Source organism: Procambarus clarkii, chromosome 10 (genome assembly GCF_040958095.1).
Source record: "Procambarus clarkii isolate CNS0578487 chromosome 10, FALCON_Pclarkii_2.0, whole genome shotgun sequence".
Taxonomy (NCBI): domain Eukaryota; kingdom Metazoa; phylum Arthropoda; class Malacostraca; order Decapoda; family Cambaridae; genus Procambarus; species Procambarus clarkii.
In genome coordinates this window covers 32,457,145-32,470,824 of record NC_091159.1, presented here as the reverse complement: position 1 = coordinate 32,470,824, position 13,680 = coordinate 32,457,145, and the positions used below count along the sequence as shown (strand labels likewise).

General features: G+C 45.3%; 1 protein-coding gene across 1 annotated transcript; it reads left to right on the top strand.

Annotated features, from left to right (window-relative positions):
- Positions 1-1,091: 1,091 nt before the first annotated feature.
- On the top strand, positions 1,092-13,332 carry LOC138363278 (prisilkin-39-like). Its single transcript, XM_069322289.1, has 2 exons — positions 1,092-1,274; positions 12,898-13,332. Exons 1-2 carry the CDS (start codon positions 1,092-1,094, stop codon positions 13,330-13,332), a joined length of 618 nt encoding a protein of 205 aa, XP_069178390.1.
- Positions 13,333-13,680: the final 348 nt, after the last annotated feature.

Here is a 13,680-nt window from a genome sequence, read left to right as displayed (position 1 = left end):
TGAAAAAACGATTCTTCGCGGCAGGGGATCGTATTCCAGGGACCGTAGGATTAAGGACTTGCCCGAAACGCTACGCGTACTAGTGGCTGTACAAGAATGTAACAATTCTTGTATATATCTCAAAAAAAAAAAAAAAAATTCTGCCAGTCTGAGACAGTTGCCTCCACTGACAGTCTAAGACAGTCACCTCCACTGCCAGTCTTAAGACTGTCACCTCCACTGCCAGTCTATGGCAGTCGTCTAAACTGTCATTATAAGACAGTCACTTCCACTGCCAGTCTAAGACAGTCACCTCCACTGCCAGTCTTAAGACTCTCACCTCCACTGCCAGTCTATGGCAGTCGTCTAAACTGCCATTATAAGACAGTCACTTCCACTGCCAGTCTAAGACAGTCACCTCCACTGCCAGTCTTAAGACTGTCACCTCCACTGCCAGTCTATGGCAGTCGTCTAAACTGCCATTATAAGACAGTCACTTCCACTGCCAGTCTAAGACTGTCACCTCCACTGCCAGTCTTAAGACAGTCACCTCCACTACCAGTCTAAGACAGTCACTTCCACTGCCAGTCTAAAGACACTAAACTTCACTGTCAGTCATCAACACACACAGTAAAACTCATTTTCACTACCAGTTACCAAGACACTCACTATCAAGCACCTCTATTACCAATCACGATGATATTCACCATCATTCACTCTCACTACCAGTCACCAAGATTCTTAACATCACTCACTTCTACAAACAGGTACCCACACACACACCATCAACCACAATCTAATACCAGTCACACCTGGGCTGGACGGCAGAGAATTAGAGGTGGAAGATGGTACCGTCAGTCACCAACTTCGCTTTAAACGTCAAAATTCCACCCTCCCTATAAAGAAACATTGCTGATATATGACACTTAAGACATGTGCCTAACAACTGATAGTATTATTAGTATTACTCCTATCATAGTATTAGAGTATTTAATACTTTGAATAGTTTTTCGTTAATTTTCATAGTAGTAAAGATGGAATACTTCAGGTACGTATTTCTCGTGTGCTTGGTGTGGTGGGGAATAATCTGCGTTGTCCCCAGCGAGGGGAAGATGAAGGACGCAACTAATACTTATGGAGATACTAAGAAAGCAGACCAGAAAAGTCAGGGCCTAAAGGAGAAGATAAAATCCATCCCCACAGTGGGGAGAATGTTCGTTAATATCTTCGGATTAGACACCCAGCCACCTGAAAGGAAATCTCTGCCCGAGCAGCCTCTTTCCCTGTTGGCCAAGGTCAGGAGATGGCTGAGTAGCCTGCCCCTTGTGGATAGATACTTTTCCATAGACCATGTCGAGTAACCCCTCCCAGTCGGGCCCCCATCAAAATGGGATAAATTCAGGGGATGGCTTAGCATCCTGCCCCTTGTGGGTAGATACTTTTCCATAGATCATGTTGAGAAGCCCCTCCCAGTCGGGCCCCCATCAATATGGGATAAATTCAGGGGATGGCTTAGCATCCTGCCCCTTGTGGGTAGATACTTTTCCATAGACTATGTCGAGAAGCCCCTCCCAGTCGGGCCCCCATCAAAATGGGATAAATTCAGGGGATGGCTTAGCATCCTGCCCCTTGTGGATAGATACTTTTCCATAGATCATGTTGAGAAGCCCCTCCCAGTCGAGCCCCCATCAATACGTGACAAGGTCAGGGGATGGCTTAGCTCCCTGCCCCTTGTGGATAGATACTATTCAGTAGGATATGTCAAGAAGCCTCTCCCAGTCGAATCTCCATCAATACGGGATAAGGTAAGGGGATGGTGGAGTTTGTGTCTCCTAATTGGAAGAAACTCCCTCCAATCCTACAATAAAAACGCATTTATTCCGGAGGAGGAACCCCTAACCAGTGAAACCGATCCCCGGACCAATGTAATTGACCCCCTGCCAGGTGTAACTGATCCCCTGTCAGGTGTAACTGACCCCCTGACAGGTGAAACTGACCCCCTGCCAGGTGTAACCGATCCCCTGCCAAGTGAAGCTGACCCCCTGCCAAGTGAAACTGACCCCCTGCCAGGTTTGACCGAACCCCTCCCTTCTAATGAAGACCTACCGATGTCTTACTTGGACCCCCAGCCTGAGGATACGCATTTAGCTATTAACTGCACGGAACAGCAGCTCCAGTTGCACGGTCTATAGATGCAAGTACTGCAGCTGGAACAGAAGTTGAAGCTGCTCCTGTAGATGCTTGAATAGATGAAAAAGGTGCTCCGCCTGCAGCGTAGGACAATCCTTCATTAACTAGACGGTTGTCTAGGTAGTGGAGCCATATCTATTCCAGAGCTTATAGGGATAGCGTTTATTGTCTTAATAGCTTTTCTGTCCAAGTAAAATTAAATTTGAATGTAACATTCCCACTAAGAATATGAGTCGTGGGAGTGACAGCCCAAATATTTATTGTGTGTGTGTGTGTGTGTGTGTGTGTGTGTGTGTGTGTGTGTGTGTGTGTGTGTGTGTGTGTGTGTGTGTGTGTGTGTGTGTGTGTGTGTGTGTGTGTGTGTGTTTAATTACCAAAGTGTAATTACAGGAAGGAAGGAAGGAATTATCAAGGGAAAGCGCCAAGCCATTACGATTATATAGCACTGGGAAGGGGTCAGGATAAGGATTTGGGATGGGACGGGGGAAGGAATGGTGCCCCAACCACTTGAACGGTTGGGGATTGAACGCCGATCTGCATGAAGGGAGACCGTCGCTCTACCGTCTAGTCCAAGTGGTTGGGTTAGACGGAAGAGCTTACAGGAGTAGATTAATAAATAATATAAGGACTATAATATATAATATTAGTGATATATTATTATAACCGAAAACTCCACGAGAGGAGTAGGGGCCTATTGTTGCAGAGTGCTCCTGGCAGTATGGGTTCAAGTCACTTCTGGGGTGTGAGTTTTCAGCTGCATATATTGCTGGGGGCTATTCAGGCTTGTTTGCATATATATATATATATATATATATATATATATATATATATATATATATATATATATATATATATATATATATATATATATGTATATATATATATATATACATATATATATATATATATATATATATATATATATATATATATATATATATATATATATATATATATATATATATATTCGAATTTTCTCAATATTTCTTTTATATTTCATATTATATTTATATATTCAATATTTTCTCAATATTTCAATATAACCAGAAGGTCTGGTTCTTCTCACAACCAGACCATTACCAGAGAAGTCTTAACAAACAACACAGAAATCATCGATAGATACAGTGATAGCAGAAGGCTATCATCTGCGAGGCACTACACATTAAAAAGTCTTCACCAGCAATCAACAGCCAGTTAATGCACACCAAATATATTCTTCCTACTTCAAGACTCCAAACCAACATAGAAGCATCAAGAGGAAGTGTTGACGCTATCGGCCATCCATCTGGGCGTTTTTGGCTGTTGTCAGGTCTAGACAACTGAGGTTCCCTTTGTGCTGGACCAAAAAGCTGTAGCCAACCTTCTCTTGATGATGTCATTGACTGCTTCATGTCTGGCAATCTTTCCCTGTGTCTTATGACAGATGAGACTATGGCTGCCGTATTGGTCTGCCCGTGCATGACCGTAAATACAGCGATGTTCGGTGGAGATAGGGGTGGCAAGGCGCAGGGCAACACAAATACTTAGGGCCGGCCACACACGTGCAGTTTTAACTGACAGTTATAACTGTTCAGTTAAAACTGCACGTGTGTGGGTATCTCAGTTGCTCATTTCGTCAGTTCAACAGAACTGTACAGTTAAACTGCGACAAATGCAATGTTCCATATTTTTAACTGAAAGGAGTAAGTGAACTGAGCGTGTGTGGGGATTCGTAACTGTACAGTTCTCAGCTTCTCATTTCTTGTGGAAAATTTGAGACACTCTTACAACCGTCCAGTTGCTAGAGACCTCAAGGTAGCAGTTACTCTTTCATGTGGCGATATTGCTCTTCTCATTATTGTATCTTTCTTTTTAATGAAACCAGCGAAAGCAGCTTTTGGTACACAGTTTCAGTCATGCGCAAATAATTGAGAAAATCAATTGGTTCTCCACTTAATTCCTTTAATAATTTAATATCAGAACATTGATTTCGCCTTAGTAACCACTTTTTGCCCCACTGCTTACGCTTCTTAGCTTTCTTTTTTTCTATTTGCTTGTAGCATTACAAAGAATGCACCAAGAGGGGCAAGATCGTACTCCTCGGAATCCATGGTAAAACTGAGGGATTGAACTGTGTGTGTGTGTGTGTGCATTTCATTTTTAACTGACGTCAGTTTGAACTGTGACAGTTATAACTGAACAGTCATAACCGTCAGTAAAACTGCACGTGTGTGGCCGGCCTATTAGGGCCCGATGGTCCAGGCGGAATTAGGGACTGCCAACATGAAGTCCACGGCAAGGGAGGCTTCCTCAACAACGCACATGTGTTGCTGAGCACCTACTACTACTATTTCCCACTACTATCTCGACACCCTGTTCAGGCGATTGACAAAATTTTCCTCATACTTCAAGAAACTGCCGCATATTTCTCATCCAATGAACACCACTCTCAGCATTCGCTAAGGATTCTTTCCGTCGTGTCCAAACACTACTTCAGATGAGTTCAAACCCTGGCGACTCCCCAATTGGGAAGTCGAGAGCGGGAAACATGAGATGTATTGCTTCGTCCCTTCGTCCCTTGGTCTGAGCAGCAAACTCTCAAGAGACAGGAGAGTGAGAAGTGAAATCTCTCGGGAGATCACAGGAAAACACGGAAAGTTGCGGGCCAACCGGGTACTGCTAAATGTAACTATCATTCCTTCCCTGCGTTATGTACACATATGTGTCACGATTATGCGACACATTGGAGAGACTTTGATTGCTGGTCGTTCCCGGACTGAGATACCTAGCCGTGATGAAACACGGTTGCAGAGCAATGCTGTGAATAAAGCGACCCATTAAGTGAGTTAAAACCCCTTCCAATTTGACACAAAACAAATTTTAAGAAGGTTCTGTGATTGACAACCTTGTGTAATGACCACTTAGATGTTTTGATTGGCAGATTCCATCTTTCTCGCGGGATTGCTGACCAATTAGGTGGGATCTTGCGTGGGATCTAAGTTTTGATTGGCGGTTGCAGGTATTTGGGAAAAGTTTGGGGTAATTTCATGGAAGGATTTGAGCTGTCGCTTTCACCTCGTTCGTGGATTTATATTGTGGTAATTATTGGTCCCCGTCGCCTGTCTATGTCCGTCCAGGTCTCTCCTCACCTCACCTGTCTTCTCGTCTCTCATCAGCATCTCTCTCATCTGCGCCTATTCCATCCTCATCTCTCTTATCCTCACCTTTCCCATACTCAACTTTCCCATGCTCACCTCTCCCATCCTCACCTCTCCTACACTCACCTCTCCCGCCCTCATCTCTCCTACACTAACCTCTCCCGCCCTCACCTCTTCACCCTAACATGCCCATTCTTATCTTTCTCACCTTCACTTCTCCTATCCTCTCCTCTTCCACCTTCACCTCGCCGACTTTCCACCCGGACCTCTCCTCACTCTTCCCTACACTACCCCTCACAGCTCCCCGTCACTCTCTCTCCGATCATTTTCTCCGCCAGTCCCTCCTCCCTTATTGTCACCTTCCCTCCTCCACCCCTTCTTCCCCCCATTTTATCATCACCCCCTTCCTCTACCCGCTCCCCTCAATTCACTCTCTCTACACCCGTCTTCCCACTCTCTTCTCTGTTCCTTCCTCTACACAATCAGCCACTAACTCCCCCGAGGGTCTTGAAGGAGTTTCACCCCTCTCACTTCTTCCTAGGGTCAACCTCTCCCTCCCCTTACCTCCCTTCCATTGCTCTCGCATCCTACTCTATTCTTTCACTCTCTCTCTCATCTTCCCTTCTCCCTACTCCCTTCCTTAGGACATAAACCTCACAATCACCGGCCAACTCCTCCAGCACGTCTTGAAGGCGTCTTTAATATTCAACAAAACTATTCACATTTTTGTTCGACCGTCATCTGAAGATTTTTATTTTTGTCGGTTCAAAGTGAGAGAAAAAGAACTGGTGGAAATGATAATGATGAAGAGAAGTTGGCTGAGGCTTCCTTAATGTGGTGGTGGTGGTGGTGGTGGTGGTGGTGGTGACGGTGGTGGTGACGGTGGTGGTGGTGGTGTTGGTGGTAGTGGTGGTGACGGTGGTGGTGACGGTGGTGGTGTTGGTGGTGGTGGTGGTGGTGGTGGTGGTGGTGGTGGTGGTGATAGTGGTGGTTGTGGTGGAAGTAGTTGTGTTGTGATGATAGATTCGTTAATTATTATATATTATGTAATGGAATGGAATTATCAGGAGGAAAGCGCCAAGCCATTACGACTATATAGCACTTGGAAGGGGTCAAGATAAGGATTTGGGATGGGACGAATGGAACGACGATTTGGGGGAAGGAATGGTGCCCAACCACTTGGATAGTCAGGGATTGAAGGCCGACCTGCATGAAGCGAGACCGTTGCTCTACCGTCCAGCCCAAGTAGTTGGACGGTAACAAGAGTTTAAAATATTCAGATCCAAATATTAAGTGCTAACTACAAGAAACATTGTATACAAACTGTTGTCTAGATGTAAGAGAGTCGGAAACGTTGGCCTATCTTGAGGTTATCTTGAGAGGATTTCGGGGTTTAGCTTCCCCGCGGCCCGGTCCTCGACCAGGCCTCCTTTTTTTATTACACACCCCCAGGAAGAAGCGCGTAGCAGCTGTCTAACTTCCAGGTACCTATTTTCTGCTAGGTAACAGGGGCAATAGAGTGAAAGAAACTTTTTGTCCATTTTTCTCCACCTCCCGGAACCTCAGGACTACAAATTCGAAGTGCTGTCCACTCAGCTGTCAGGCGCCCAAATCGTCGTCGGCATTGACGTATAATCCACCTCGATGCTGATAATGGGGCTTTAACAAAGCCCTGTGTTGGCTTTTAGGCGAAATTTCACGGGCCTGTGGTATGACTATGCCCTTTATGATTCAGCATGGCACAATTTTAAATTTATTGTTGACATGAGCAAGTCATGTGTGGGCACCTGAATCCACCATTGTTGGCCATTGTGTAATTTGTTTTTTAATTTTACCTGCAAAGCATGCAAATAAGTGACATAATTATATACAGGGAAAGGGCAGTAAAGACAAAGGTACAACACAACCCCAAACAAGGGTACAAAAGTACAAAATTCACAGGCCTGAAGAGCTTACAGAAAACAATGACATACATGAATCACAAAAGCAGGCGCAACAGTGGAGAAGCAAAACACGAAAAGGGAGCATCCGGGAGAACTACAGCAGGACCAGGACGCCACCAGCTGCAGGACACCCAACTGAGAACGGCACAACCACCGGATCCCAAGCCCCATCAGGAACAGGTGCACTCTCCGACACAGGGCGCGTCACATCACCCAAGGGTATGTCCACAACTGCATCCACTGGATCCTCCTCCACAGCCAACGGCGGGAAATCTTCCTCATGAAATAGATTCACGTGCGGGACGACAGCCGCTGGGTGACCCGACAACCCACAGCGAAAACACATACGAGGCTGACGGGCATTGTATACCCGGATGGAATACCCCATGAGCCGCACCGAGGACGGGATATCCGACCGCAGCCGCATCCGCAGAGTGCGAATACTAGTCCGGACGCCCCGAAGCTTCCCGGAGGAAACCAGATTGAGCCTCACACTCACTACAGCATCAAACTGCCCAAAGCATCACCGCAGCAGCTCCTCCAGAAATTCAAGGGGCTCACCATGCACACTGACAAAGGTGATAGCCCCACTGCGGTCCGAGACAACAACCGCACCAGCAGGGTCGGTAGGGGCAAGGACCGCCCCTCATAACATCGTAAAAACTCCCTGTAATCGTCTTCCGCAGCAAACTTCACAATAACTCGATGTGAAGACACTAATTCCACACCATAGATTGCAGCTACAGGAACACACAGCATATCACACATCACTAATTCCACGGCTGGGTAGTAGGGCCTTCCAGTAAATTTCAGGCCCACCGAATGAGCCCACAAAACGGGGGGAATGGCCCCCCCCCCCATTATGCAATCCACGTCAGCACACAACGAGGCAGTCAACAACCACTCACGCTGGACAACAACTGGAGCAAAGCCGGGCACCTCCGCGCCTGCCTGCTGGGGGTGAAATCCTCTTTGTTGACACGAGCGAGTCCTGTGTGGGCACCTGAATCCACCACTGTTGATCACTGTGTAAAGTGATGGACACTCTCATGGTAAAGTGTTGCTAGCCTCGACCCCGTCTGTTTGGGTCGAGTGTTCTTCAAGATGATGGAGCGGTCAGCTGCTTTTTACAGAAAACGTAAATTCTCATTTATATTAAAAAAAAGTCTCGGTTCATACAGGTCGGCGTTCAATCCCCGAATGTCCAAGTAGTTGGTGATCACCATTCATTCTCCCCGGCCCATCCCAAACCCTTATCCTGACCCCCTTCCAAGTGCTATATAGTCGTAATGGCTTGGCGCTTTCCATTGATTATTTCCTCCCTTCAGATACGAAGTGGCCCGCGACGATACGTGTGTCAAGCTAAATCACAGGTCATGTATAAATGTTCAGAATGTCAAACCCAATTTGAACTAAACAGTGCGGGACACACATTTTATGAAATAATCTCACTGTTCAGTTAATAGCAACAAATCTCACAAAAATAATCTTGTATCGAGGGACAGGCGATATTGCCCCGTTTACCAACCCATAATATAAAGTAAACAATTAAGAACATATCAAAAGACAATTAGGTGACTAAAATAACTAGAGTGGGAAACAGTTGTCCTGTTTCTCTCATCCACCTCTCTCTCTCTCTCTCTCTCTCTCTCTCTCTCTCTCTCTCTCTCTCTCTCTCTCTCTCTCTCTCTCAAGACATACTTACCTATCGGTACCCAGCTATCAGTGACTACGGGGAGTTATGTGTCGAATCTGTCCTTAAAGACCTTAAAGATGTAGATGGAGGTGGCTTTCACAACGTCTTCTTTCGGTACATTTCACGTGTTGCCTACCCGCACAGGGTAATGTCACTCTAAATCTAGTGACATTAAGATTACAATATGTAGTGAATTAATTCCTTATTGCATTTTGTTTCGTTCATAATCCGCTATGATTCGGGCCTGCAACCGTACCAACTTTCTTTCAAAAGGAAATCCTTATAAAACGCTGAGTTCCATTTGGTCAAGAGACAGGACCCATTAACAAAGGCGGAGCAGGACAGTCAATGAGTACAAATCAACAGCACATATTCTCTTAAGAGTATTTTAGCGATATTACTACAATAATGACTTGAGTCCCAATCAGTATATTAAGGATAATATCGTCTATCATCAGTAGTTCTGAAGTGATTACTCTCTGTCATCCTTGTCTTGGATCTCAAGGCCTCTGCGCCTCACCTCAATGGTAGTCAAACCAGCAAATCTAAAAATTAATCCGATCATATCTCCGATAGTGAGCTATTTGATCAGTATTGATCATTAACATAATTTCCCAATTAACATTGGGAAACAAAGGGAAACTGACTCCCAGGTATCTATTTACTGATATGTGAACAGGTACATAAGGGTAAAAGAAACTCTGCCAATTTTTTCTGCCTAGGCCGGGGAGGCAGTGTGTTTGTGTGTGTATGTGTGTGTGCGTGTGTGCGTGTGTGTGTGTGTGTGTGTGTGTGTGTGTATTCGCTTAGTTGTATTCACTTAATTGTGCTTGCAGGGGTTGAGCTCAGCTCTTTCGGCCCGCTTCTCAACCGTCAATCAATCAACTTTTTTTCACATACAAACAAACTCTCTCCCCCCCCCCCCCAGGAAGCAGCCCGTAGCAGCTGTCTAACTCCCAGGAGCCTATTTACTGCCTAGAAACAGGAGCATCAGGGTGAATGAAACTCTGCCCATTTATTTTCCGCCTCCACCAAGGATCGAACCTGGAACCTCAGGACTACGAATCCGAAGCGTTGTCCACTCAGCTGTCAAGCCTCCCTGACAGCTCTGCCCTGACTGCTCTGAATACTGATTTACTACTGATCACACACTTTGGCGAGTGTGTACTTACCAAGTTGTACTCACCTAGTTGTGCTTGCGGGGGTTGAGCTTTGTCTCGTTGGTCCCGCCTCTCAACCGTCAATCCACTGGTGTACAGATTCCTGAGCCTACTGGGCTCAATCATACCTATATATGAAACTGTGTATGGAGTCAGCCTTCACCACATGACTTACTAGTGCATTCCATTTATTAACTACTCTGACACTGAAAAAAATCTTTCTAACGTCTCTGTGGCTCATCTGGGTACTAAGTTTCCACCTGTGTCCCCTTGTTCGTGTTCCACCCATGCTGAAGAGTTTGTCTTTGTCTACCCTGTCAATTTCCTTGAGAATTTTGCAGGTGGTTATCATGTCTCCCCTTACTCTTCTGTTTACCAGGGACGTGAGGTTCAGCTCCTTTAGCCTTTCCTCGTAGCTCATTTCTCTCAGTTCCGGGACGAGCCTGGTGGCATACCGCTGAATCTTCTCTAACTTTGTCTTGTGTTTAACTAGGTGTGGACTCCAGGCTGGAGCTACATATTCCAGGATTGGTCTGACATAAGTGGTATAAAGGGTCCTAAACGTTTCCTTACACAAGTTTCTAAAGGCAGTTATGTTGGCCAGTCTAGCATATGCCGCTGATGATATCCTTTTGTTGTGGGCCTCTGGGGACAGGTTCGGTGTGATATCAACCCCCAGATCTTTCTCTCTATTTGACTCTTGCAGGATTTCACCTCCCAGATAGTACCTTGTGTTCAGCCTCCTGCTCCCTTCGCTTAATTTCATTACTTTACACTTTCCTGAGTTTAACTTTAGCCGCCATTTTCTAGACCATTCCTCCAGTTTGTCCAGGTCATCCTGTAGTCTCTGTCTATCATCATCCGTCTTTATTCTTCTCATAATTTTTGTATCAACAGAAAACATGGAGAGGAATGCGTCTATAAGCTCCGGAAGATCGTTTACATATATTAGAATCAGGATGGGTCCAAGTACTGAGCCCTGTGGGACTCCGTTCGTGACATCTCGCCACTCTGATGTGTGTGTGTGTGTGTGTGTGTGTGTGTGTGTGTGTGTGTGTGTGTGTGTGTGTGTGTGTGTGTGTGTGTGTGTGTGTGTGTGTGTACTCACCTAATTGTACTCACCTAATTGTGCTTGCGGGGGTTGAGCTCTGGCTCTTTGGTCCCGCCTCTCAACCGTCAATCAATAGGTGTACAGGTTCCTGAGCCTATTGGGCTCTATCATATCTACACTTGAAGCTGTGTATGGAGTCAACCTCCACCACGTCACTTCATAATGCATTCCATTTGTCAACCACTCTGACACTAAAAAAGTTCTTTCTAATATCTAGGTATGTGTGTGTGTGTGTGTGTGTGTGTGTGTGTGTGTGTGTGTGTGTGTGTGTGTGTGTGTGTAATTACCTAAGTGTAGTGTGTGTGTGTGTTACACACACACACACACACACACACACACACACACACACACACACACACACACACACACACACACACACACACACACACACACACACACACACACACACACATGCGAGCAAGGGTGTACAGGCACATATGAGCTGAGGTGTGCAGGCCCACGTGTGCAGGCACATGTGAGTTAATTAAGGTGTGCTGGAACAGACATAAACGCTACCAAGTCCCACTGACTGCAATTAATCCATCATTCTCAAATGCCTCGTTACGGCAGCAAATTATCATTTTTTTTTTTGTTCATGAGCCTCGTAGAGATTTCCTCTACTGTTATTCTTACCCTATCTATCCCATTCCCTTGTTCCTTCTCTCTACAGTCCCCCCATTCAATGCTCCCAATGTCGTTTTATCACCTATTCATTCATTTCCCTTGCGCTGTACCGTTTGTCTAGAACATTATTCTAACTATCATCTATTCCTTCTTCCTATTTAACTCCTTTTACCTTACTTCCTCCTTTAGCGCCCCCTTCCCACTCTGATCCCCATTCCCCTCCATTCATGCTCCAATTCCTCTCTTCTCCTCCCTTCTCTTCCTATTTAATGCCTCCCTTCACTTACTCCCCCCCTCCATACCCATCTTTTACCGCTGGTCAGCTGTCACGTGATGGATCCAATTTTCCTAATGGGGGATTTTAATGGATTATTTAACTATTAATCTTTCTCACGAGAGTTGTCAGAAAATAAATCGCCTGACGCGCATTAATTTTCAGAGAATTTTGAAAGCGTCGCTTCAACAACAACAACAACAACAACAACAACAACAACAACTATAACAACAACAACAACAATAGGGACAGGTACAACCAAAGCAATAACAAGAGCAACATGAATTATTAATTGTAATACCATTACTGACACTGTTAATATTACAGCGGCAGTTATTGTTTCTGCTTCTACTGCAGCTACGATTATTGATACTATGGCTACTATTGCTACTATAGCCACTATGGCTACTACGGCTACTATGGCTACTATAGCCACTATGGCTACTATAGCCACTATGTCTACTATAGCCACTATGGCTACTACGGCTACTGTGGCTACTATGGCTACTATAGCCACTATGGCTACTATGGCTACTACTGTTATTATGACTACTTTGGCTTCTATGGCTACTACAACTACTACAGCCACTATGGCTACTACGGCTACTATGGCTACTATAGCCACTATGGCTACTATGGCTGCTACTGTTAATATGGCTACTACAGCCACTATGGCTATTATTGCTACTATGGCTACTACTGTTAATATGACTACTACAACTACTACAGCCACTATGGCTATTATGGCTACTACAACCACTATGGCTACTACGGCTATTCCAGCTAATATGGCTCAACGGCTGGTACGGTCACTACGGCTACTACGGCTACTCTGGCTACTACGGCAACTATAGCTACTATGGCTACTATGGTTACTACGGCTACTATGGCTACTACGGCTACTCTGGCTACTACGGCAACTATGGCTACTATGGTTACTACGGCTACTATGGCTACTACGGCTACTATGGCTACTATGGCTACTACGGCTACTATGACTACTACGGCTACTCTGGCTACTACGGCAACTATGGCTACTATGGTTACTACGGCTACTATGGCTACTACGGCTACTATGGCTACTATGGCTACTACGGCTACTATGGCTACTATTGCTTCTACGGCTACTACGGCCATTATGGCTACTATGGCTACTACGGCTACTATGGTTACTACGGCTACTATGGCTACTACGGCTACTATGGCTACTATGACTAATATGGTTACTATGGCTACTATCGCTTCTATAGCTACTATGGCTACTACACATACTATGGCTACTACACATACTATGGCTACTACACATACTATGGCTACTACACATACTATGGCTACTACACATACTATGGCTACTACACATACTATGGCTACTACACATACTATGGCTACTACAGCTGCGGTGTATAGTATGGGTAATACAGCTACAATGAGTACTATGGCTACGAAAGCTACTACAGGTACTATGGCTACTAGAGCTACGATGGCTCATCTGTATCGTCCACCTAAACACTACATCAACAACCACCACAACCACTTCTACATCAACAACCACCACAACCACTTCTA

What these genes read in the sequence shown, in the direction of transcription:
- LOC138363278 (XM_069322289.1), top strand. Translation starts at nt 1,092, where the DNA reads ATGAAGGACGCAACTAATACTTATGGAGATACTAAGAAAGCAGACCAG. An exon ending in CTCTTTCCCTGTTGGCCAAG is followed by an intron (nt 1,275 to 12,897) that starts GTCAGGAGATGG and finishes CGGCTATTCCAG; the next exon opens with CTAATATGGCTCAACGGCTG.